At 43.2% G+C, this 25,688-nt stretch overlaps 8 protein-coding genes across 8 annotated transcripts; 4 read left to right on the top strand and 4 right to left on the bottom strand.

The window, feature by feature from the left end:
- Nucleotides 1–23: 23 nt before the first annotated feature.
- Nucleotides 24–3,182, bottom strand: Bfra_001384 (putative u4 u6 snrna-associated-splicing factor prp24 protein; the record flags this gene model as incomplete). Its single annotated transcript, XM_037331817.1, has 1 exon — nucleotides 24–3,182. One exon carries the CDS (start codon nucleotides 3,180–3,182, stop codon nucleotides 24–26), a length of 3,159 nt encoding a protein of 1,052 aa, XP_037195971.1.
- A 525-nt stretch (nucleotides 3,183–3,707) lies between these two features.
- On the top strand, nucleotides 3,708–4,792 carry Bfra_001383 (putative mitochondrial large ribosomal subunit protein; the record flags this gene model as incomplete). Its single annotated transcript, XM_037331816.1, has 3 exons — nucleotides 3,708–3,747; nucleotides 3,797–4,603; nucleotides 4,653–4,792. The coding sequence occupies 3 exons, from the start codon at nucleotides 3,708–3,710 to the stop codon at nucleotides 4,790–4,792; spliced, it is 987 nt and encodes a 328-aa protein (XP_037195970.1).
- A 206-nt stretch (nucleotides 4,793–4,998) lies between these two features.
- Bfra_001382 (putative sulfate transporter protein) lies at nucleotides 4,999–6,497 on the bottom strand (the record flags this gene model as incomplete). The annotated part of the gene is made up of 3 exons (XM_037331815.1): nucleotides 4,999–5,996; nucleotides 6,060–6,207; nucleotides 6,255–6,497. 3 exons carry the CDS (start codon nucleotides 6,495–6,497, stop codon nucleotides 4,999–5,001), a joined length of 1,389 nt encoding a protein of 462 aa, XP_037195969.1.
- A 597-nt stretch (nucleotides 6,498–7,094) lies between these two features.
- Bfra_001381 (putative mrc1-like domain-containing protein) lies at nucleotides 7,095–11,263 on the top strand (the record flags this gene model as incomplete). Its single annotated transcript, XM_037331814.1, has 2 exons — nucleotides 7,095–10,180; nucleotides 10,228–11,263. 2 exons carry the CDS (start codon nucleotides 7,095–7,097, stop codon nucleotides 11,261–11,263), a joined length of 4,122 nt encoding a protein of 1,373 aa, XP_037195968.1.
- Nucleotides 11,264–12,542: 1,279 nt separating this feature from the next.
- Bfra_001380 (putative sulfate transporter protein) lies at nucleotides 12,543–13,947 on the top strand (the record flags this gene model as incomplete). The annotated part of the gene is made up of 3 exons (XM_037331813.1): nucleotides 12,543–12,763; nucleotides 12,837–13,134; nucleotides 13,213–13,947. The coding sequence occupies 3 exons, from the start codon at nucleotides 12,543–12,545 to the stop codon at nucleotides 13,945–13,947; spliced, it is 1,254 nt and encodes a 417-aa protein (XP_037195967.1).
- A 1,518-nt stretch (nucleotides 13,948–15,465) lies between these two features.
- On the bottom strand, nucleotides 15,466–18,822 carry Bfra_001379 (putative small nucleolar ribonucleoprotein complex subunit protein; the record flags this gene model as incomplete). Its single annotated transcript, XM_037331812.1, has 5 exons — nucleotides 15,466–15,655; nucleotides 15,814–16,144; nucleotides 16,246–16,536; nucleotides 16,933–17,013; nucleotides 17,247–18,822. The coding sequence occupies 5 exons, from the start codon at nucleotides 18,820–18,822 to the stop codon at nucleotides 15,466–15,468; spliced, it is 2,469 nt and encodes an 822-aa protein (XP_037195966.1).
- A 1,313-nt stretch (nucleotides 18,823–20,135) lies between these two features.
- On the top strand, nucleotides 20,136–20,748 carry Bfra_001378 (uncharacterized protein; the record flags this gene model as incomplete). Its single annotated transcript, XM_037331811.1, has 3 exons — nucleotides 20,136–20,347; nucleotides 20,479–20,509; nucleotides 20,584–20,748. Coding segments are annotated over 3 exons (408 nt in total), but the record flags the coding sequence as incomplete, so codon positions are not given.
- Nucleotides 20,749–24,142: 3,394 nt separating this feature from the next.
- Nucleotides 24,143–25,584, bottom strand: Bfra_001377 (putative peptidyl-prolyl cis-trans isomerase protein; the record flags this gene model as incomplete). The annotated part of the gene is made up of 3 exons (XM_037331810.1): nucleotides 24,143–24,660; nucleotides 24,907–25,149; nucleotides 25,230–25,584. The coding sequence occupies 3 exons, from the start codon at nucleotides 25,582–25,584 to the stop codon at nucleotides 24,143–24,145; spliced, it is 1,116 nt and encodes a 371-aa protein (XP_037195964.1).
- Between the last annotated feature and the right edge of the window lie 104 nt (nucleotides 25,585–25,688).

The following is a 25,688-nucleotide window of genomic DNA, read 5'->3' as shown; positions in this document are numbered from 1 at the left end:
CAATCGATTAATTATCATCCCATTTATTCCTTCCCACCACTCAAAAACATCTTCTTGAAATCCGCATTACTTTTTGGTTTCGCGTTAGTATCCGAACCTGTATCTGGTGCCGGCACCGGCGCTGAGGTTTTCCCGCCCGAAAATCCCAATCCTCTTTTTTGTCCCAATCCACCCCTTCCTCCACCCGGTCTTCTGATCGGTACACTGGGTTGCATGAAATTACTCGTGCTTGTCCCTGCTCCTGTTCCCGTACTCGCACCCGCTTTCTCCTTTTCCTTCTTTCCATTTTGTCCAACCACAATGCGATCACTTTTAACCTCACTCGACTGCGCGAAAAGATCTTTCATTCCTCCTGTTCTCAATCTGCGACCTGGTGCTATCTCGTGATTTTCGAGACCGAGAGATGCTTTACCTGCAGAATTGACATCCTCGAACTCGATGATTGCACCTTGATGGTCTGGACGAAGTACGACTTTGATAATGGTTCCAAATGGCTCTGCAATTGCACGGATTCTTGCATCATTCACCGTATCAGGGACATTAAGTAAGGTAATCGTTCGATTACCACCTTCTGATGGTTGATGTAAAACGTGTTGGTTCTTGTGAGGATTGCCTGCAATAGAAGCAGGAGACATCGCAATATCTCCATCAGCGTCTGGAGCTGGAGATGCTGAAGCCCCCTTTTCTCTACTAGTTGCGATAGGTTTGTAGTTTCTTGCTTGGGTCAATTCGACATGGAGAATGGAGGATTTCAACTTGGTTTTATCCAATTCAAGTGCGGCAGTAGCTTCGTCCTTTTTCTCAAAGACGATGAATCCTGCACCTTTGCTCTCCCCTTTGAATGTTCTCAAGATTCTGACAGATTCGACCTTTCCATACTTTCCAAACACCTCCTTCAAATCATCCTCTTTTAAGCTCGAATCGAGACTAGTTATGTGTAGCTCTCGACCCTCTGCGGTGGCACCCTCTCGTTGTTTTTTTGCAGCTGGGTCGGAATATTTTGCTACGAGTTTGAATTTGTTCTCGAGCAACTTTCCATCGAGCTGAGTGGCTGCTGAAGCAGCTTCAGCTTTACGGAAGGTAATGTAGCAAAATCGACGATGTGTGTTGAATTTGAGACTTGGCCATCGGATACTGAATATTTCACCACATTCTTTGAAAAGAGTATGCATATAACTTTCATCAGCAGTAGGTGGATAATTAGTGACATAAAGAGTCAAACCAGTACCAGACTCTACTTTGATTTGATTCTCACCAAAGAATTTTCCATCACGGAGGAAAGCCGATTGGACGTCGTCATTGGAACGGAATTCGATCAAACAGGTAGAGGAAAGCTTGTCCGCTTCGGCCTTGAGCGTCAAGCTATTAATGTGACCATATTCTTTGAAGTACTGTCTTACTTTGGTTTGGGTAACCTCGGGAGGTAGATTGGTGACTATTACGGTAGTATTCTCGCGATCCCTTGTCAAATGCTGTTGTCGTAAAGCCTCTGCATCAGCTGTCGATTGTTCATTTTTTGTCTTTTTGTGGGTATTACCATCAGTGGTATCTTCTGAGGTCGGCTCACGCTTCCTCTTCGAATTTCCAGGAGAATCCTCATCCGTTGCTTCTGGGCTAACGATTTGTTGCTGTTGCTGAGCATATAATTCTGCTTGCTCAATAGCTAACTTTTCCCTGCGCTTGGTAACTAGTTGAAATTGCCTACGGACTAGGTCTTTTGCTCCTAGTAAAGTATGTGCATCTTCGTAATTATTGCAATGTGAAATGTAAAGTTCCATGATCGCTTCCGGCCAGTCTAGATCTTTCGTACGTAAAGCTCGAGACAAGACCATGGAGGGTAAGTTGGATGATTTATTAAGATATCGGACTGTCATTTCCCATGAGTAATACTGTTGCCAAAAAACGTAACTCTTCTGATGAGTATTTACGAGTCTTTTCCAAAACTCACGAGCTTCCTCAATTGATCCTTTCTGAGTGAGGTACTGAATCATTATCCTTTCAATTTTAAACGAAGGATCCGTGTATTCTCTTTTGTGGAGCCTTCGACCCCAGTCCTGAACGGCCTCGAGTGAACCAGGCAGACCAGCGTCTGCTACATCAAAAGCCTCGTCCTCTAAAGGTTTATCGATCGTGTTACGCCTAAGATAGCCACACCAAGCCGTGTAGACCTCAATCACTTCATCCATTGTCCCGTCACGATCCAATACGCCAGTACTCGTCGCAGCATGCTTTATATCTTCAATCGAAGAAAAATCCAAGTTTTGCGTTTCAGCAAGAAGGATGTAACGCGCCCATAAGCTTCCCGACCAAGGGCAATGTGCGGTAGCTCGCTGAACAATGTAAAGGGGACTGCCTAACTGCGCATCTGGATTTACAACGTAGCTCTGTTGAACGAAAGCAATGTAATCTTCCCAAGTTCCGGAATCCCGGCCCAAAATTGTGGAAGCTAATGCGCGCTCGTAGAGGGCAATTGCGAGAATTTGGGGGCTTTGTGGTAAACCTTTTTTGGGCTTTGTCACTGTTTGAAAAGTCTCCCATTCCAGATATTCCCTCATTACAGATGCTATGTGTTCCTTATCACCAGCCGTAACAGCTTGCTGAAGCTTGAGCTCGTGCTGTTCACGTTGCTCATACAAATATCTTGCAGTGCTACCCATCTGTGTAACTTGCACCATCGTCGATTCATAAGAGGGCTCGTCATATTTCGTGAGAAATGTCGAGAACATCTGAGAAGTCTCGTCCCATTTAGCATGTGGTATTTGTAGGCGATCGAAGAATATTTTGCGGACGCGCTCTACTTGTTCACGAGTAGGAGACTTAGCAAGCAATTCCAGTTCAATAGTTATCCACCTATTCCATAGCTCATGGCTGTCGTTCAGACGAAATTGTGTAGCTGCGGTGCCTTCCTGCCAAAGGTCCTGCGCTGTTTGTAACGAGAATAGTTCCTGTCCGACGAGTCGCTCATCTTCTGGCCATCCTGCATCTGGATCCCGACAATCTGTGTATAATGACAAAACCCAGTCGCATCTTGCTAACCAAAGCGGGTTGCTCCAAGGTTCTGCGCTTATTGCGCGATCGTATAATTCGACAACTTTGATGCGCTGCTCCAGATCTCTCGCGTTTCTGCTAGCCTCATCTACGAGTGCTAACCACTCCTCTTCACCAACAGGTGATTGTTCCATTGTAAACAAAGTTTTCTCCAACTACTTCACTTTGGAAATCTCGTATCGATATCGGGAGGAAGCCCAAGAAGCATTTCGAGAATCTTCTTGAGATTTTGTTGTTGGAAGGTGATCAATAAATAGGGTGTTGTGTATTGACAACGAAAGTAGGCATTAATGCTGCGAAATACGATCCATCTCGAACATTTCAATCCCACCGGACCTTTGCCGCCGCTTAATAATTTTGGAACACGACAGCGGGACATGAGATCGCCGTTTACATTCAAGGTTCCGAATAAATAACATAAAATTCAAGTAAATAAATTGATCACATTTCCAATCATTTGGAAAGTCTACCTGTAAATTAATTGAAACTTGGAAAGTTCCTGATCAAGATAGCTCTTATAAGCTTCAACAAAAAATAATCTTGAATCCTGACTGTAGCGTGATTCTTAAAGCAGCCACATAAATTTGGCGAACTAAGAACTTCAATTATTTTGATATGATGGTCGAGCCATTGACAAGCAACACCACCCAGTCCACATAATGAGTTTGAATCTTCCTTCGCGGCGCCTGCTAAGGTCTGGTAAGTATAGGGCTATGTCTATATATTATCAATGCTGATCAGCTCGCAGCTGCACCTCTTACAATATCTCATCCACCCATCGCCTTCCTCGTCCCATTATACACCAATCAACGAAGATCACTATGGGACAATTTCTCAAAGCGTCTCGACAGTGCAAGGAGGATGTTCTCTCCGGATAAAGCCCCTAAGAACCCTTTGACAGAAGAATACCTCAAGAAGAAATCTGATGCGCAACGACAACAGGCCGAGCGGGGAGACCTGGCAAAATCGTCCATCTTTGAAGACGAAGATTCGAGAGGTAAAAGAGATGAGGAAAACAAAGTCATACCTAGAAACCCTGAAATAATGGCCAGATCACTCGATCCAAACCCCAATGCTACACTTCGATGGAAAAGGAAGATGGTCATACAGGATGTCAAAAAACGAGGACGTTTGACGAAGGATCAAACATTGAAGAGAACGGAAAGGGTGCTGTTGTCCAAGAGTCATGATTTCAAGACTTCAGTGAAAAAATTGGTCCCTTTGGCTAAGCAAATTGCGGGTAAGACAGTGGAAGATGCGATCATTCAGATGAGATTCTCGAAGAAGAAGGTTGCCAAGGATGTCAAAGAACATTTGGAGCATGCGAGGAACGAGGCCATCTTGAAGAGGGGTATGGGATTAGGAAAGGTTGAAAGAAAATCTACGGAAAATTTCAAGACGCGATATATCGTCACAAAGGATGGCAAGAGGGTCAAAGTGGAGGATCCGACTACATTATACGTTGATGAAGCTTGGTGTGGAAAGGGAGATTGGACTAGAAGTTATGATTTCAGAGCGAGAGGAAATGTTAACATTATGAAGAACAGGACAACGAGTAAGTTGAGTATCTTTTGTAGAAGTATTGTCATGGCTAACATTTCTAGGTATTTCGCTCGTATTGAAGGAAGAGAAAACTCGTATTAGACTGCATGAAGAACGAGAGGAGAAGTTAAAGAATAAGAAGGTCTGGGTTCAATTACCAAATAGACCTGTGACTGCCCAAAGGCAGTACTATTCATGGTAATTTTGATGTATAAATCACACCGAGCTGTATATTATAAGATTATCAAAGATCTCTTGGCAATGTCATTGAACTGCTGAATAAAGATTGCTAGTCATTAAAAAGATTGGGCAGTAGCGCCGTCAAATTATAAATACAGTTTTGCTACAACGCATTGTCATTCATTCATATGCTCGTGAATATCATTGAATTCTAACCCTGTCCCATGCTTAAGCACTGGAGAGTAACTGTTCTTCTTCATCTCCGGGACTATTCGCAGCACTCGTAGTCTTTCTCTCACCGTATCTCGTTCTCCACCCTTCCCAAGCATTCCACAACCTAGAAGATTGATTAAAACCATGACACAGCATACCAGCTAAAAACCCAACCCCGTCGTTCTTGAATGCGAGCAGAAACCCAATGGTCATGAACATTACTGTCCATCTTTCCTTCCTTTCCTCGTCTGAAAGTTGCCTATGGCGTTTTATCGTTTGTGGTTGAGCAGAATCTGATCCAACACTCGATTCCGATATATCCCACAGGTCTCGAGCTCCGTAATTAAGACTTTCTCCTACCTTTGCCAATTCTAGACCAGCTGCTACGACCATGATTCCAAGCAAACTCTTTGGATATTGTCTTAGTAGGCCCACAAGCGTCTCACCGAAAAACAATCCCAAGATCATCTTAAAGGCACCAAGGATGATTATACTTGCACCACTTCTGGCTCCGAATCTATACTGGGCAGCGAGCCCTCCTGAACCATGGCAAACAGGCATAGCACCAAACCAGCCACCGATGAGATTCATTAGTGCGACACTGACACCAATCGAAGTAACGCCTGGGGCTGGAATGCTTGGTAAGAGATCAGATGCCAAGAAGTTGACAGCGATAATGGAGTTCAAGGTTGTGAGGGGAATTTGTCCTAAACCAGCGTCGAGCGCCCCGACTTTGAACGAAGTTGCGGACGGAACATAAATTTGAGGGCGCCATAATTTAAATGAAGGTAGGTAACTAAAGCCCGTGATATACAATGACAACACAAGTCCAAGAACGAAAATAGCTAGGGCATACGGTAGCTTTGGAATCCTCTGCGTAATTAGCAGAGCGATGAATGCGACAAGTGCCCAAATCAAGTTGTCGGCAGCATTCGGAGTCGTCCAACCCAAAGGTTGAAGAAGACTTGAGCCAGCGGATAGGATCAGGGACAAGCCGGCTCCCACTTGAATACCTGGAAACATACTCAATACAGAATCTTTGTTGAATCAGAAATTGCTTCAGCAAAAAGGCTTACCTTTGACTACGGGTGTAGGTATCATACGCGTGAACCATCGAAGAAGTCCTGTAGCGCTTAAGATTAACACCACGCCGGCTACGGTATAACCAGCAGAAACCGTTTCTTCAATCGAAAAGTTCCTTGAGATGGCTACAGCAGCAATAGCCTAGAGAATGGTTAGCTAGGACTATGGCTAGTCACAAGAGAAATTACCTTCATAGGCTGTACTGGTAGAGGTATACCAAAAGCAACACCGGTCAATATATTCCACATGCCTGAAAAGAATAGAGTTGTTGAGAGAGATATTGAATTATTAATCGCCAGAGCAATCATCAGTGGTAGCAGAGTTCCTAAATCACCAAATGCACCTGATATCTCCGCTAAAGGAGAATCTCTCAGCGCGGCCACATTGTTCTGAGATCTAGCTTTCAACCGCTGGAGATATGTAGTTGTCATATTTTGTTGTAGCCCAATATCAAGTTAGATATGTGGGATGCAGTCTTGCAGTGAGGGGGAAATTGATGGCTTCGTGATGCCTTTATGTTGGTTTTCTTTCAGTATTTCATCTAGAAATACAACGACCGTGTATATGTGACAGATGTTAAACACAAATCTTCGTCGAACAAGACAAAAGTAAACAAGGTATCAATATATAAAAACTGGAGACAGTTCACGGTATCTTCGATATCTCGGGCTTACGAATTTCTACATGGTCATGAGGAACTGATCTGATCGGAAATAGAAGTGACAAGTCGGATATCATAATACGTGGGGCAGGTGCGGTTATCAATGTGGGTCGTGATATTTCAGCCACACCTCCACGCGCACTTAAACTTTATGCTTGCTTGTCGCGTACACGTCTTTTTGGAACGCGTTTCTAATATCGGAGCACAAAACTCTCCAACCCTCAAACACTTCTTCTCCTTGCACTTACAGTTAACTATTTTACAACTACAAACAATGATTTGATGATTCTTCTTTTATGATTACGCTCAACTTTACATACGACTGTGTTAATTTTTCTCAGTCATAAATACATTATAATTAATTACAATGGCTTCATCACGAGAATCTTCGCCTGGAGCGTCTACTTCTCCAATGGAGTTGACGCCCAATTCAAAAATCAGAGCTGCTATGGCGGCTGCAGGAATTAGTGAATCTGATGAGGAGAGCGTCTCTGGAATTGCAAGGAAAAGAATAGCTTCACAGAAACCAAAGTCGGATATATTTAATGCAAACTCTCAGCCAACGGCACTGGGCGGGACGAAAGGTTCAATCGATGTCGGGAGCCGGTCCTCTTCAGACGAAGAAGAAATAGCAAGGCCAAGGGGTCGAATGGCTGCGCGGATGCAAGCTGCATTGGACGGATCAGACGACGATCAGCTCGTGGCGAATAATCCGAGGGAAAGAGTCAGGAGACTCATGAAGAACAAACCAAGGCCAGAGTCACCGAAGGTTGCAGATGATGAAAGCCATGCCGATGAAAGTGATATACCAGTGGTTTCGCGAAGACGTAAGATGGGAAGCTCACCTCGCCAGACACCCGTCAAATCAACCCCTCGACAAGAATCCGCTTCTCCTGGACTTTTTGTTACACCCAGTGCTGGCAGATCGGCCACGCCACAGGCCGATGCTTCCGATTCAGATAGCCTGCAAATGGACTCGATATCGAAATCAAATAAAACTTTCCAGGACTTGGTTGCCAGGAAACGCCAAGAACGGCACGCAAAAGAAGCGGAAGATAGAAAGAAGAAGGCTGCGAAAGCTGAAGAAAGGAAACGACAGACCGCATTGATCGAAGACGACAATCAGGTTGACAGCGAGGATGAAGGAGGACAACGACTTACACAGCAGAATCGTCCCACCCGGAAGGCGAGCAAGAGAGCTATCGAGGAGATGCACAGAGAGACTCAGCGATTGTCGAGGAACATGCAATTGGCTCATAAAGCTACAAACAAGAAGAAGATCACGAAGCAGAGCTTGTTTGCTAAATTTGGCTACAGACAAACTGAGGAGACAAATACTGTTTCTTCTGACCCTGCTAGACCCACAAGTTCAAGTCCTCCGCCCGCACCACAATCAGACATTGAGATGCAAGAAACGCCACCTACATCTCCACCAGATGATGTGGACACCAATGATAAACGAGAGCCCACCGGACCTTCTTTGGTAACAAGCACAGCCATGGATGTGGTAGGTGAAGAGGACTTGCCTACCCTTGAGGAAGCTCTGAGATCGTCACCACCTTCCAGGAGAGACAAGGGCAAAGGAAAGGCTGTCGATACAGAATTGATCGAAGCCTTATCTGAGAAGAAGCCTGTCTTCAAACAGCGACCAATTCAGGTACGGCCAGCGAAAGTTAGTACTGGTGACTTGGAGCTTGATTCGGATAGTGATCTCGAGATCGTGGAACCAAAGAAATCTGCTCGCAATGCAAAATTAGATGCGATTTTCAAGCGCATTCCGGAGAAACAAGCCAAGGAACCTCATTCGATGGTGGCTTTACGAATGCTTGCACACCTCAGATCGCCTGGAAAGCAAAATTCCGGAAGAAATCAAAAGCCATCGATTACAGCCCAAGATCTACAAATCAGTCTTCAATTGAAGGCAAGGCAACAAGCACACCGAGAAAGAGAGGAGCGACTCCAGGCCCTTAGAGATCGAGGAATCATTGTACAGACTGCCGAGGAGCGAGAAAAGGAAATGGCAGAGGTTGATGACTTACTCGCTAAGGCTCGCCGTGAAGGAGAAGAGATCCAGGCAAGGGAAAAGGCAGCTGCTAAGAGAGAGCGTAAAGCCAATGGTGAAGTAGACTCACTGGGTGATAGCAGCGACGATGAGGACTGGCAAGAGACGAATGACATACCAGAAGAGGAAGAAGTTTCCGGCTCAGAAGACAACGAGCACGAGGACTCCGAGAATGATGAAAGTGGTGAAGACGAGGATGAGGAAGTTGAGGAAGAAGAGGCAACTGACCACCCCGTACCTAATCCCTTATTCGACAATGAGGCAGAGGAAGATGAAGAATCTGAAATTGATCTTTCGATTCCGGATAATCCAGTTAACCTCATGGATGCCGAGGACGAAGAAGAAACTCTACCTGTCCATCGCCGGTCCAGAAAATCGAGAGTCACGAACATTATCTCCGACGACGAGGAAGAAGAGGATCTTCTCACAAAGACACCCAAACCTCCCAGAACTCTATCTTTATCGCAGCCGCGAACAGACTCACCGGTGATCCCAACTTCAGTTCTTCGTTCAGCAACCAAAACATTCATACCTGGTTTACCCATAACAGGCCCCGCTGGACTCGGTCTTACACAGATATTCCAGGGTACAATGGATGATAGTCAAGATGTATTTGAATCATCAAATTCAGAGTCACAAATCTTAGACGTAAAAGAACACTCCATGGATTTCCTTCGCCGAAGAGCTATGCCTGAGCTGCCCGATTTTGTTCCCACCATGATCGACGAAGAGACACAAGATATGGTAATGGATAGTCAAACACAAATACCAGCATCACAACCAGTAGACAATGAAGCCCAGGGAATCCAGGTTTCATTTTCGCAATCGCAAATACATGATTTTGACAGTTTAGTCGAGAACCCATTATCAACTCAAGTTTCCGAATTTCCTAATACACAGGATGAAGGATTCTCGATGATCACACCCATTAAATCTCGATTTATGGATCCACCTTCGACCGCAGGCACATTCAAAATGGGATCACAGTCTACTCAAATGATTGGTGATAATATCCAAGAAACGCCTATTGCGAAGAGGAAAGGAAAGCTTCGCAGAAGGGCCCGAGCTTTCTCTGTGTCCGATGAGGATGAATCATTACATGTTGACCGAGAGAATAACAATCAAAATGATGACTTTGAAATTACCGCCGACGCTTTTGATGTCATGCGTAAAGCCGCAAAAAGAAGACCAAAGGTTGAAGAATTCGATAAGAAAAAGAGTAATGCTAAGAACATGGTCAATGAACAAGCCGAGGAATCAGAAGATGAGTATGCTGGTCTGGGTGGTGCCAGTGACGATGAAAGCGGAGGGGAAGAGGATGCTTTTGTTAAAGAAATGATAGATGATGAAAAGAAAGATATTGACGAGAGCGAACTTGCCAAATTCTATGCGTAAGTTGATTAAATCTAAACTCGTGTATTATTGCTAATCATTTTAGTGACCGCGAGAGAGCAAGTGACGAGAAGCAAATAGAGAAGCTCTACAACGATATCTCCAAGGGCATGCTTCGCCGTAAACGAGGTGCTGATTATGATCTTTCGGACTCAGACGATGGTGGAGAGGCACGCCAGCGTCGAAAACGCGCAGCAGAAGCCAAGATGCGCAAAGCTTTACTTGCAGACGAAAAGATTGGAAAGATCGCACAGAATCCCAAAAAAGAAGCTTTTCTTCGTGCAATCGAGGATCGAGGGAGTGACGATGAGATGGGATTTCTGGATGACTTTCAAGAAAAAGACGATACTTCTGACTCACAATCTCAAACTCAGAATGACGAATCTCAGCAACCGGCACCTAGCCAGACTGGAGTAGTCATGGGCCCTCCGTCAAAACGTAAGCATTCTGATAGCACTGGTTATGTTCGACCGCCACCACACTTGCGACGTACAGGGAAGAAGCCCTCGAATCTATCAGAAGTTCGAGAATCACTGTCAAGTCTTATCGAAGATCCTCATGCTATGGTTACTTCAACAAATTTTGAATCTGATTCAGATGATGATCTAGAAATTGAAGGAGGCCCAGAGCAAGGAACTCAAAAGAATCGTGATCCTTTCGCCATACGCAGAACTGGAACCTCCATCATCGACAGAATACAACTTAAACGCGAATCTTCGAGTAATGTTGCTGCCAACAATGAACGTCTAGCATTCGCAGCACCCTCATCGCAACCAGGCCATAGGGTAGTACCTCTATTGAGAAAAGCCACAACAAATAGCAGTATTCTATCTGGGACATCAAGCACTGGTGTAAGTATTGGTATGTCAGCAACAGAGCGAATGGCTGGTGGGAAGGACGAAGGATCAGGTATCAGGAGAGGAGGAGGCAAGCATAGTGGAGTGAACTCTTTTGTAAGGGAAAGTGAACGGAAAGCTGTGATGGAGAAGAAGGAGAAGAGAAGAGAGCAAAGGAAATTTAAGGGAGTGGAAAGTAGGCGCAAGGCCGTTGGTGGTTTGTTTGGAAAAGGTACATTCGAATAAGAGTATTCTGCATTGGGTCAGACTGGATTGTCTATGTCTGGATTAGCATTAGGTGTTTTTGGTGTAACCAAATTGGCAGGAGCCATAGGACTTTCGAGATTCGATGTTGAATTATTGATGATGTTAATGCCAAGATTTTATATCCTGATCTTTTCTGCCATGTGATATTGTGGGTTGCTGCACCCCCCACGAATTTTTGTTTTTTGAACGAACGAGCAAGCTTCAAACTGTAGTTTGCAATACTATACTTACATCAAAGTTCGTAATGAGCCATCACACAGCATGAGAGTCGTTTAAGGGCGGTGTTGCAATCAAAAATGTGCAAATCAAACCAGAACGATGGATATAGTCTCATGCCATATATCAGCCCATATATAGCAGTGTTCGCGTCAACCTTCAACAATATAACTTAATCATCTCCTTTGCATCACAGCCCATTGTATCCTTCCAAGATCATCCCAACAAACAATTGCAAGCCTGAGCACGCGATCAAACGCCACATCAACTAAGTGATACCAATCGTTCTTCATTCGGTTCACCGTCCATATCTCATCTCAAATATTCGTAGAATTAGCATAAAGTTACCACATAGAAATTCCCAAGACGTACACACTTCCCCTGCATACAAAGTACATGCCATCATGAAGTGGATTTTCCTTCCAATCTTATCTTCTCAAACCCACAATAAGTGACCGGATAATAATGTGTAACATGGACGAGTCTGAATTTTCTTGCATATCCGATTGCTGGAATGAGAAACCATGTTGCGGCCGGCTGAAGTGGGCTGAAAGTAAGGAACGTGGGACTCGGTGGAAGAGCCGGAGTGGAGGAAAAGTAAAGTCTATCACGAAATAAAATCCACTTCTTTTTTATCAGATCCTTTTTGATCTGATAAAGAAAGGGGTGGAGACCCATTGACTAAGACGCTAGAGACCGAGAAACGGACGAGGGACGAGGGAAATACTTGTTATATTGTCGGTCGGAACTGCTTATCACTTTATGAAGTTCCTTTTTATTGTCTGCTTACTCGAGTCTTAGGTTATGTTTCACTTTGAGTCAACAAAAGGAGAAGAACAATCCAATTGTTGAAAAATTAAGTCTTCTTACAAGTTTCTTGTGTGTAGTTGAAATAAGAAACAATCACACGTCAACATCTGATTGTTGTTCATTCATATCCATTTCCTTATCCTTATCGTCATCACTATCGTCATCATTCATACCATTCCTACCACAACAACTATTGTCTCCTCTTCCTACGCAACACACTTCAAATACGAAAATGGTAGTATTTATCGATTTCGAAGATGATTCTGAACCTCCAGAGCAAGTGGGAAATGAATTGAGCCCTTTGCAGAATGGAACAAATGGATTTCAAAAGCCTGTTTGGGGCGGATTTGGGGAGGCGAACAAGGGAGCAAATGCACTTGGATTGACGTTGGATCAAGACGACAGGGTGAATCCAAATAAAAATGTCATCACAGAGGCATTGGGCTGTTATCCGTTAGTTCTTATTTATCATTAGCTATATTCACTCGTGAATCACGCAATCAGGAAGAGGCTAATATTCTCGCAGTATCATATCTGCCATAGCATCTAATATCGACCTCAACACTCTCGATGCACTCTCTCATACATGCCGTCAAGTTCGAGTCAATCTCCTTCAATTTCGCTCCAAGCTTCTCACATCCACCCTTCACTGCGAAAACGAGGATGTAGAGCTCGATCCCGAACATACGTTTCGTTATCGAGCGCGAGCCGCAGATTACTATTTTGTTGAAAGCGGACGCGATGCACACGGTAGTGGAAAGGTGGGCGATTGTGCAAGAGATCTGGTGGGAGAGTGTCGCAAGTGCGGAAGGGTGGTTTGTAGGGTATGTGTTATTAAAGGATACTGGGATCTGTATAGGCGCTGTGTCCACATATTATAGAGGCTAATTCTGTGCAAACAGAACTGCACTATTAAACCACCTGGCCCCGTTCTCTTACGTCACCGTCATCGACGCATGTGTAAAACATGCTCGAAGGCTCCTATTTCTTCTTTGGTCGCTGGCTCTTCATCATCATGTTTCCTCTCTTCTTCCTCAAATACACATGATCATACCCTCTCATTATCCCCTGAAACAATCAAAGGTTCTCTCTGCAGTTGTCCGACAGCTGTCTGGCTCTGTCAACCCTGCGGACGCTCCCTCCGGTCCACCGATCAAGAATACGAAGGCATCTGGAAATGGCATACACGCTGCCTTCCATCCCTAGGTGGTCTTGGCGTTGGTATCAGTGAAGGAAACCGTGGTGTTCCCTGCGGTCTTGGTAGTACTTGTCTAGCTGCCATAGAAGTAGAACAAGAAACCGACTGTGACGCCGAAGATGCGCGTGAATTCGAAGAAAGTAGTCGAGCCGGGTCTCCAGCGTCTAGTCCTGGAGGAAGCATATTCGGAGGCACGAGTCCAAATAGCAGTGAGAGGAATTTAAGTCTAGGGCCTGGATATGCAAGACATGAGATTGAGGGGATTGGAGGGGTCATGAAGAAGAAGAGGGTTAAGATGGTGAAGGTAGGGGCTTGTGTGCCAGAATTTGGTGATGAGAAAAGTGAGGGGAGATATTTGGTTAGGGAGATGGAGGGGAGGGCAAGGAGTTGGTGTGGATGGTGTCATAGGGTTGTTAAGGGGAGTGATGATGTCGTCTAATGAGCTAAGCTAGCGAAGTGGTGGATTGAGTGGAAGGGGCAGAGTGTAGGAATGAAGGGCTGCAATGAGTATCGAGAAGAAAAAAATTAAGGATACTGATAAGTCTGGTAGTAATGTAGATAGAGGCATGAAAGCATACCAGACAACTTGCACGAAAAGTGGGAGTTAGGATACCTGAGTATATACACATGGGCGATGATGAAATGCAAGCATTGGGGGACGAGGCGTTTACCTATTGAATTAATAACGCTTTTATTCTTCATCTTTCTATTTCAAACCCATGATCTCATTTCTCAATTAATAAGCTAGATTGGTGAAACTCATTACTTAAGATAGGTGCAGAATACCAATACGCATTCAAGGCCAATTGTACATCGTGCAAAAGAGAGATGTAGTTTACATTCCTGGATCATCGAGCTTACACAGTACACATTTTCTCCTCGTTTTCTGCTTGGTTTCTACTGGGGCTTAGAGGTAAATGAGATAATGAAGTGACGATATAATAGTCAAAGAATAGCGTAAACTCATTTTTCTCGCCTAACTTTCTTCTCCCTTACATCACTCAATAATAATACCACTTTCAATATTCACATACCAAATCACGTTACTGGGGCCCCTCTTCACAAGTTTACCTTTTTGTTGCATATCTGCTTTAGGGTCTTGAGCCTGGAGAGGCCTGGAGAAGCCCAGAGTTTATTAACTAGTGGCTTTGGAGTTGTGGGTATTGTATATACGTACTAGGTACTAGGTCGTTATGTCTGTCGTTTTTATGTTCCTTAGTACGTTCACTTCGTTGATGCTGGTTTAGAGGAGGTATCTAGAATCCTTTGAGAAGTGGGTGTTATATAGATGCTTGAGGGTTTGAAGTCTGAGAGCGCTTTGTAGCTAGTATTAAGTGGTCGGAGTTCGTATGGAGTGTATATGGTAGATTAGAAGTGGATAGTTAGTTGGTATGTGATGTACGTATATTCAACTCTTCGATTTTCCTTTTCTCGCTCATTAGAGGAATTCTGAAATACCATTTCTACTTCACTTTTGTTCTTTCTTCATCACGTCTTTTCTGGAGATCGGTTGGATTTGAGTGATCTGTTTCATGATTTGACTTGACTTGGATGACTTGAGAGTCTATTCACTTCAAATTGAGGAGATTTTTGAAGTTTTGCAAACAGGAAAACACGGCATTGGGATTCTTTGGATGTCAACGAAGATCACTATGCACGCCTTCTTGGGACTATACAGTAAGTGAGAGGAGCACCGTAGCAAGATCGGAGAAATGGAGCTAGATAACATCAAATCTATGTCAGGAAATATTCATCATCACTGTGCGAATAGCTCACAAATACACGACATCTAAGAAGAAGCCATTACCATCACCTTTGAGTGTATCACTCTATCTTTTCTCCAAAAATAAGACAAATCCCCTACATCTCTCCTCTCTCCTATCTCCCAATTGAAATCTATCCATCTATCATTTCATCTTTTCCATCTCCTCACCATTATAGTCTCTTCTCCAGCCCACTAAACAACACTTCCCGGCTCCAACGCCGGCTCATCCTTCTTTCTCTTAATCTTCTCTACAAACCCCTCGTCAAAACTCTTCATTTCTCTCGCATGTGTACTTTTTACCCTTCTCAGCGACCAGAAATTATAGAAAACAAACAGAATACCCGTTATGCACGCAATGGTGGCGGTAACTATTGCAGTGACCCTGTGTACAGATGGCGAGTAAGTAAATGTATATAGCAATATAAAGACACGATTTAGGGAAAATAAAGACATAGTTCAGGGAGATTTTTTTTTTTCAAATTGCTCTCCCTGCCCACGCAGCAAAATCAGCATTCTTATTAAAGAAGACTTCCCACCCACCTAGCAGTAATACTCCACGCTCCCTTCTGCTGACCATAAACCCCCACCAGCGTCCCCACAAACCCCGCAACACTGTTTAGACAACCTGGCAAGAATATTTTATTCAAAAGCCACACGTAGTTTCGTCGATGTGTATGCCACAGCCATAGCATACCCATTGCACCAATACCACAGCTGAAACTTGCGATCCAGAGAAGAGGAATATTTTTCGCTGCGTGGAGAATATGTTGGGTGGTTGCATCTGGGAGATCGGAGGGAAGGGACGAAGAGGGAAGAGATTGGAGTGATGTGAATGTGCCGGGGAAGATTATGAAACCGGCCAGGAGGATCCCTCGAGAATGTTAGAGTGAGTGGAATAATGATTGAGAAATTCGAGATTCGAGAGGTAAGATGACTTACAACTAAAGAATGATATGTATATGTTGTGCATACGGGGAATGGTGTCAAGAGAAAGAAGCATATTCATATATCTCGTTTGCACACTATTTTGTCTATTTAAGCCATCTGGTCTCGCAGATTTCAAAGTCGAACTTCCTGTAACAGTTGAAGAATTTGATTTCTTCGACCCATGACGGAAAGGTTGATGAAAGGTAGATTGAGGGATTGTTTGGGCTTTGGATGGTTTTTGCGAAGTGACTTGCGATCGCGTTTTTGTTGTGCTGCTACGATTAGGTCTTCCATCGCCGGTGTAGGTACTTTTGGGTGGGTCTATTGGAAGGATGTCTGATCGAGGCATTTTGGATAGTATTTTTTGCAGTGGAGTCCAATGTCTTAGTTTGAAGTGAACTTCATGTCAGGGGAAAGTGGACGTTTATGATTCAAGCTAGATAACATGTGAATCATTTGTAAAAAAACAAAAAGTTATGGCACAGTTTTGTGAATTGGGAATATCATATCATGTTTTGGACGAGATGAATCAAGGTATCGATCGGTTTTCCAATTGAAAACTATACTACCATGCCACATAGAAAAGTTGCCACGCAAATTATAGCTTTATCTTGACACCGTTCGGAGAGAACTTCTGGTATTGTATTGAATCAATGCTGATCACAGTACCCGATAGGAGGTTATTCGTAAATGGTTTGGTATCATGGGAGTGGGGTCAAAATCAAGATTTACCCCTGGCGCTCGCAAATGCGTGATGACGTGAATTTGGTTTTGCGAGGAGAATAGACGAAGTCCTTTTCAAATTTGAGAAAACTACTCAAGATAGTATTGCAAGCAGAGAAAAACATAATTGTAATCCTCATCTGAAAATGTGCACAGTAGCTTATGTGATAGGTTCAATTATTGAGTCTTTCAAATATAGAATGGACAAGGAAGCTTTTCCTGACATTTCCGGTATTTCCCTACCAACGCCAACGCTATGCAAAAAAAGACAATTCCTCATTAGACTTCCTATTTTACCCCAGCCACAAGCAAATCTAGCATACCCTTGACTTGCATAGCCTTTTGTGACCTTTCTACTTCTGCCCTCACACGTCTATGTAAGAACCTGATTTGGCGTTCTAATTCTGGAGATTCAGAGGTGTACTCTGCGTATATGTCCAAAAGCAGCATAGCAGCATCAGTACATATTGGGACATATCGAGGATCGGTGATATGTTTTGATACCCATTTGAAAATTGGTTGTATCGTAGTCTCGTCACGCTTTTCGAATGCTGCTCGCATGGCACTTCTATGTCGAAGAGCTGTGAGAAGTGTGAGAACAGTGACTGCCGGAAGACCTTTCTGGAGTACACAATCTAGGGCTTGATGATATCGACCGAGTTGGAGTTCGCGCTCCCATTCTGGGGCCTTTCGCTTTGTTGAACGCGCATTACCCTCGATCACCACATCTGCTCCTTCTCCCATGAAATCCATTCCTCTGAGTCTCTTTTCTACTCCGCTAGTGTGTTTTCTCTTCTTGTTCTTCTTATCGTATTCCTCTAATGTACCGTCGAGCAAGGCTTGCATCTCTTTCGCTCTTTCTCTTTCTTTCACCTTTTGCTGGCCTGATAGTCGTGTTTTGATGGATAAGACACCAGACTGCATACCTACAACCAAATGCTTGTCCTCGCGATTGGCACCAGAGCTAACAACATTGACCGACAAAACAGGAGCTGAGTATTTAAGTCCAGTTACGACATTCCATCCTGTGGTTTCGAAAACCTTGACATGGCCATCCAAGCCACCACTAACCAGTCTAGTAGCATTTGATGCGAGGCACAATGAAGTGACAGTCTTCTGATGGTTCTTGATGATGTGCAATGGCTTTCCAGCAACCAAATCAAGGACAGAGATTTGGTTATCAGCTGCAGCAAGAACGGTTGTTCCTGAAGGCATGGGAAGTACAGTCTCAATTGGTGCAGCATGCTTAAAGGTCATGGCTGCTCTGGCTGGAACTCTAGGATCCCATAATCTGACAGTCTCATCGTAACTACCAGTCAAGATCATATTCGACATCGATCCAGGCATGAAAGCACCACTTCTAACATAATCGGTATGTCCAGTGAAAGTAGTTGTACTTTCTTGACTTGGCAGATCCCATAGCTTAACAGTTCTATCGTCACTAGCACTCATGAGAGTTGTCAATTCTGTTGGCGAAAACTTTGTGGTCCAAACTGGCTGCTTGTGTTCTTCCCAAGTTTTTAAGATAGCTCTTGAATTCACGTCAAAAACCTGTATCTTTCCCGTTTCATCACCTGCCACCATAACACGTCCATCTCGTCGAATCTCTCCACTATGCGCAACATCTGAGAACCGAGTAATAGTCTTTACTAATTTTCGTGTGCGAATTGAGTAGATCTGAAGTCGAGTACCAGTAGTAACACAGAAGTAATCATTGCCGGAGGGTGATAGAGCGTTTGTTGGTGGAGGAGGGAACGATATGTGCGTAATGGGATAATTCGTTGGTGATGGTATGAGTTGCTGGGAGCGAAAGCCCTTCCAATATCGTTGTTCAGGTGTAATTGGCGAGGGGGCAGTAGGGAGTTTAACCGCCGGTAGACCTGTCACTGGTGCGGACATCTTGATTACTTATGAAGAGAGAGGTAAAATTAAGATGTCGCAGAAAGAATTTAATATTTCAGCTTGAGAAAGCTTGCGATGCGATTCGCAAAAAAAAAAGTTAAGGACGGGATCTGGGTTATTTTTCCCGACAATCCACTAGGCCATTTAAAGTTAGCCAAGGCTATACCTGCCATTATTGGAGTTCAGATCTTTTCATCAGCACTATTTCATTTGGCCCATTCATGATGTCTGAGTTCGAATTTGGTAAAATATACACAGTACTTGATATTTTGTTACATTACTCTCAATGGCAGAACCCCCTTTGTCTCAAATTCTCTCATGTACTTTCCCCAGTCTTGGTAGTTGGCACTAGTAGTGCTTTAGAGTGGTGCATCCCTAGGTAGCTAGACAGTGATAGGGCTACAGTTTTATATCTTGTTGAAACTCACAAGGACAGTGTTGAGGTAGTTGATCTCAAATCACTTCGTATCTACAAGTGTGGCTCGCATCTACCTTTCCATATCTCTCCTGTTGACCCTTGAATCATTTACCACTGTTATCTATCATTAAGTTCAACACATTCTGTTGTTCATATAACCACAAGTCACAAATTACATCCAAAGTCTACAGAAGCGTGAGAAGGTACTCTGTGACTTTACTCTCGCAAAATCCAGTCTGTGTTGAGAGGGTGAGACACACTTTTGCTGATAAGCACTTGTATTTCAATGTCTCCCATGTCTTTGATTAAACTGCTCTAAGAAGTTAATTGACAAATCAAGTGGTACATCAATGTTGAAACTAATGCTTACTTGTCTTCTCTCTGAATATACTCTACTCTATTCTCATCTCTTGTCCTGCTCAATACTATTTGTATTCCAGTCTTGAAAACAAACCATATATGATCTATCTTGTCAAGGATATGAGAAGTGATCTCCCATGACAGGATTCAATAATGACAGCCCCAAAATCGATGAACATGCAAAACTCAATTGCTCTCCTAGACTACACGTGTATTGCTACACAGCATGTCATCAAAATGGGACCAGCTAGGTGAGAAGCTGTGGGTAGTTTAATTCACACTTCTGTGATAATACAACTTCAGAAATCTGTCCGCCAAATTTACAAACGCGTTTTCTGTTGGATCTTGACATCACTACAAGAATTGAAAGCACCAAGATCAATCTGCCCAAAGAGTAGGCTATAGCAGTTATGTTCCAGAAAGAAAACCTTCGTCCATAACTCGAGTCTTACGATACAACCGTATTTATTGTCATTATTATTCAATGAAAAATCAGGGAAAATGAAAACCCCAATGTCTTTTGCTCTACAGAAAAGGAAGACGTCCCTCCGAAAAGAGTGAACCAACCTTCCTAAATCTTCTTTGCGCAACATCCTATCTCTTAAACCTGTTACTAAATTCTACCCCAGCTTCATTCCTGCAACCCCAAACGCCAAATCCAATTATCCTGCGCCATAAGGTAAATCGACCATCTCAAGATCAACCACAAAGCCATGACTATAGTGAACCAAAGTGGATCAGTAGGTATGTCTGTGCTCCATGATGCGATTTCAAGACTTTCGGGCTGTACTGGGGATTGATTATAAATCGTGGGAGCATTCTTTTTCGCTTGTATAAAATTATCAAAGGCAAAAATCGTCAAAGGATTGATCTAGCCATTCTTCGAAGTTTGATGTTGCTCTCCGAGTGAGTGTTTGTATCTCAGCGGGATCGAACATTATCTTGACGAGTATCACTTCCACCTCCCAGATAACTATCAGATGCCGCGACAGCTCTCCCTCCCTCAAGAACCGCGCCCTGTCCTTTCTTACACCGCTATTGATGGTCCATCTTTTTGTCTCGCTATATTGATCAAGGAAGTCATCCCAATCGCCAATAAGACGCATGCGACAATAGCCAAGACGATGATGTTAGACATGCTGTAAATGATCTCGCTCTGTGTACAAGAAGGGCTCGAGGTAGAATGGCAGTAGGAAGACTATTATGCGAAGGTTGAATGAAGTCTTGTTGTTACAGACTTATTTAGACGATGGATGTAGTAGAGACTGACAAGGACAGTGAACAGTGAATTTTATTTGCAAAAATGAACGAAGGCAAAGAAGGCGAAATTGCGATGTGAAGAGAATGCAAGAGATACTGTTGACGAAAAGAAGAAAGTAACAGAAAATATACGGATACTTCCACCTTTATATATCTGTTAAATTTTCCCTGTTTGCGCACATTACAACTTCGTTATTGGGGCATTCTCATTCTCCTTGTAAATGATCAAATCCGTATAGGGTAAGTTAACTAAGGCATTCATCCAGTGTACGTACTAGTTTACATGGAACATGGACCTTTATGACAGAATTAGAAAGATATAACGCCTACTTACCGTACAATCGTCTTACTCGTATCAGCATCGAAAGCTACCTGGATCGAAGTCTTTGAAATTAACATATCGCTCCCCGGATTTAAGGAAGTTATCCATTCCAATCAGATTCTGGCCTCGTATATATTTGTCTACCATTCGTTGAATATTATGTTTACGCGAATACGCATAACTGCAAGTTGCCATTAATTAGCTAGATCCCAAATGAAATCAATTAATCAAGGTTACTCCAGCAGTTAACTTCGAGTATGCTAGTATCCAAGGGCCAGTCAGCTATCAAAATCCGGCTCGAGCCAAAACCCCCCTGGCAGTAGAGCTACCGACCGTTGGTATTTTAGGAATTGAATTCCCCACTTCATTCAAACGAACCAATCGTATTACACTGTGTACGGTTCACGAAATATTGTCGCAACAGGATTACACGGATGGAATTGACGGAATTGACTACCAATCATCTCCAATCGACTATAATCTTCTTTGCTTCAGTCAAAGAATCATGTAAGGGCATCGTAATAAGACGCTACAAATATTAACACCATTTACAAGCTTAGCGAAATCTAATACAACAATGAATTGCCAAGGTCTATACTTACAGTTGCTGGGAATAAAGTTATATCCACTGCGAAGCTTCGAAACTATGAAATTTGTCTTAAAAGTTAGGGCTTATCTTTCTGCCTCGTCTCGTAAGGACCCTGTCAGTGCAAGCGGGGTTTGTATCTAAAAGCGAATCATCTTAATTCGGTTTAGCGTTTAGATGTCTGAGGTTCTTTTATTGAAATAGTTGACATGCAACGTATTGCGGCGGAGTAAAATCGATTACGTGTTATTGGCTTTGCGGAAGCTCCTATTTACTATGTGTAGCTGAGCTTCATGCTCCTTTTCATTTGCAGTCGCAGACTTTTCTCAAAGAGATCCGTGTCTAGAGTTTACCCATCGTCCAAGTTGGCTCGTAAGGACCTGGTCGTACTACGATGGTGGCTTGTTTGTCGGATTTTTTTTCAGTTAGAACCATGCCAATGTCCACAAGAGCTTGTACGACATCTTTCGAGCGAATCGGAATCTTCAATATTGTTATAGGGTAGCTTGCCTTGAGTTACGGCAGGTCTGAAAAATTGAATAACGAAATTGAAGATTCAGGATCATTGAGTTTTGCTACAGATAGGATTTCAAAGGCTAAGCCTTGTATGATGACCTCGACCCTTGATTTCTTTCTACTGTCATCACTAGCCAATTGTACGCGAATATAGTAGCTCTCAGATCACAAAAAGTCTGTGTCGTTTCTGTGAATGGAACGCAGCGGCCTGGCAATATTACATTTTCATTGTTACTTAAAGACATGATTGGATAACTTCAGGCTTGAAACAATTCCTTGCCATTGCGCATGATTCATTCTTCCATTGAAGATATATATGCATCGTATCGGTGCGGGGCACTGATAAAAAGATATAGCAACGCCACATAGAACATCAAGGCTGTCCATCTACATCTCAATTTAAGTCTATATCCAATCATTCTCATCGGCTTGCTTACTTGGACACAGCCGTGGGCCAGGAACAAAAAGCTAATCAGATCGCTTCAGCTCGAACTAGGTACTTGTCATTCAAGAAAAGTGATCATGCGATCGAATTTACAACCTAGGAGCTCAAAATGTCATCCGCAATCCTTCTTCTCTCTCAAACACGAGCAGCGGATTTCTTTTTACAACAAACATGCACATGGTATCTAGATATTTTTGAGATACCACAGAAGCAAGACCATTATCAATAATCACACATTCAAGCTACGTAGCGTAATCTCGTACTTCTGAATTCTCGGTAATGGCTATCATCTAGTGCATGAAGATACGCGCATAGTCACTGTCTAGCATGATGATACACTCTTTGCTAAACCTGTGAAGATTATTTTTCAATCCTGATGTCTTTAAAGGAAGCTCGATCTACGATAAAGCAGTTAGCTTATCTTTTCAACGGGAAATCAAATTCTGAATTTCAGATTGCAGATTGTGTAGCCAAAAATAGGGAAAAAAGGAATTTGTCTTAAGAATACTATAAAGGAGAGTCCAGTCGTGTCAAAATACATGCTAGATCTATGCCCAAACCAATTCGTCTATCTTTCACTAGTCAAAAAGAGCACAGGATGATACATGTATATATATGTATATATATATCCCACGAATTCTCATCTCATTACTACAATTGCTTTTAAACTAACCTAAACAACCAAACCACCTACTGCGTACACAACTTCCACATATCCAATAAAAAAACCCACGAATCAACCTCTCTACCATCCGATCGCAACCACAATCTCCTCATAAAAACAGGAAGAAAGTGTATACTGTACCTAGTCATATAAGATACCTAGATATGTATGATACCTAGTCCAGTGATCACAAGATGCTATCTTTAAATATCCACTCGACATGCAATGTCATTCATGGTGCGAATTGTGACTCCTTCTATAGCTAGATAGATATCTGTATGCATTTCCAAGTTCGACTTTTTGTAATAGATACCTACACAACAAGAAGAATTTGAACGGGATAGCAAGAACGTGATCTGATATGAAGTGAATATTGGGGGTGGCACGAGGGAGTCGAGATATCAAGTAGAAAATAGATTAAGAGAGTGCTCCATAGCTGCCCTGTTTGTGTCCAATATAGAGATATAGTAAAACCATTGGAGATAGTGTGAGGATTCATTGATTCATTCATTTCATCGCAGAGCTACTAAGTCAAGTGATATCGAAGCTAGACGCTAAACGCTAGAAGCGCGAGACCACTACATTGAGCAAAGACGATATGTACCATAAAATAATTAGAAAGCATCCCAGAGCTGCAGCAACGCCATCCATCATTCATGATTTGTCATCGCATTTTTTTTATAACTTTCCTTTCCCCCCTTCCCAAACACTCCATCCATTCATACCATTCATTATTACCCACCAAACTAAGCGAAGAACTTGCTATAGGCAGCCTTTTCTTTCTTAGCTCTCTCCGCTGCATTTTTCTTCACAGCCGATAATTCCTTAACAACAGCCGCATCGCCGGGAACCAATTTGTTGGCCTCTTCCAAATCCTTTAGTGCATCATCTTCATTCTTAAGTCCTACGTGTGCGATTGCGCGACGGTAGAGAGCTTTGGCTTTATCAGTATCAGTGGTACCAGAAACTGCGAGAGCGGCGCTAGCGGTACGTTCGGCATCGGCGAAGTTCTTAAGCTTGTTGTGGAGGAGGGCAGAGTTGCTATTAAGGGTGAAACGGAGAGCTGAGAGGGTGGAAGAAGTTTCGGCTGGAGAAGAAGTAACGTCTGGTTCTTCGTTGAGATAACGGAGACCTTTCTCGTACTTGTCGAGGGCGAGAGGGAGCTTGTTGTCTTTGAAGGCGGCGTTTCCGTAGGTCTTAAGATCGGTAACTATTTTGACGGTTTCTTCTGCGGTGGGAGGAGTTGACATATCTTCTGGGAAGTCTTTTTTATGGGAAAATCTCTAGGTTAACCAATACTCCAAACAATCGAACGACAAGACAAGAGGGATAAAATGATAAAAGGAAAAACTGATAAGAGGAAAAACTGATAAAAGGAAAGCTGGAAATCTCGAAGAATTCTGGAATATAGGACGAAAAAACGACAGACGGAGCATTAAGGAAACATGTTGCAAATGTGTTGACTAGTTCTTGAAACAGTTGAAGAAAGATGATTTAGAAGATGAAGTACCTTCGTATGTATCGCCGGTAGAATCGGGAACCTTTGCATCGGCAGATTCAGCTTCGTCACCGGTAAGCTCTCCACAGTCTGTGATGATGACTTCCTTGTTTGGCTTGTCACCATTTTGAGTTGGCATGTTCTCGACTTTGCGAACGATGTTTTTACCACTGAGGACTTGACCGAAAACGACGTGCTTGCCATCAAGATGGGGAGTTGGAACAGTTGTAATGAAGAATTGACTTCCGTTGGTTCCTGCGAGGTCTTTGTTAGTCTAATCTCTCACTATTTTAATCGAGGAGCTTCTTCAGATGAAGTGCGATCGTTGTACATACCTGGACCAGCATTGGCCATTGAGAGTAAGAAAGGTCTGTCATGCTTCTCTACAAAATTCTCATCGTCGAATTTGACACCGTAGATGCTCTCTCCACCAGTTCCGTTGCCAGCTGTGAAATCACCTCCTTGGATCATGAATTGCTTGATCACACGATGGAAACCGGAACCCTTGTAGGAGAGAGGTTTGCCGGCCTTTCCAACACCCTTCTCGCCAGTGCAAAGAGCTCGGAAGTTTTCTGCAGTTTTGGGAGTAACATCATCGTACAATTCGAAAGTGATTCGTCCTTGAGGGTCTTTTCCAATGGAAATGTCAAAGAAGACTCGACTGCGGGGTTTGGTTCCTTCAGCAGACATTTTGTTGTTGGGTATATGCTTGTATATGAGAGAAGAGATGTAGAATGGAAATTGAATAGAAAATTAGGGTATCGTATGCAAAATGAATAAAGGTTCACAGATTA

The sequence above is a fragment of the Botrytis fragariae genome (genome assembly GCF_013461495.1).
Source record: "Botrytis fragariae strain BVB16 chromosome Unknown tig00000006, whole genome shotgun sequence".
In the NCBI taxonomy this organism is placed as follows: Eukaryota; Fungi; Ascomycota; class Leotiomycetes; order Helotiales; family Sclerotiniaceae; genus Botrytis; species Botrytis fragariae.
This window is presented reverse-complemented; position numbering and strand designations above follow the sequence as displayed.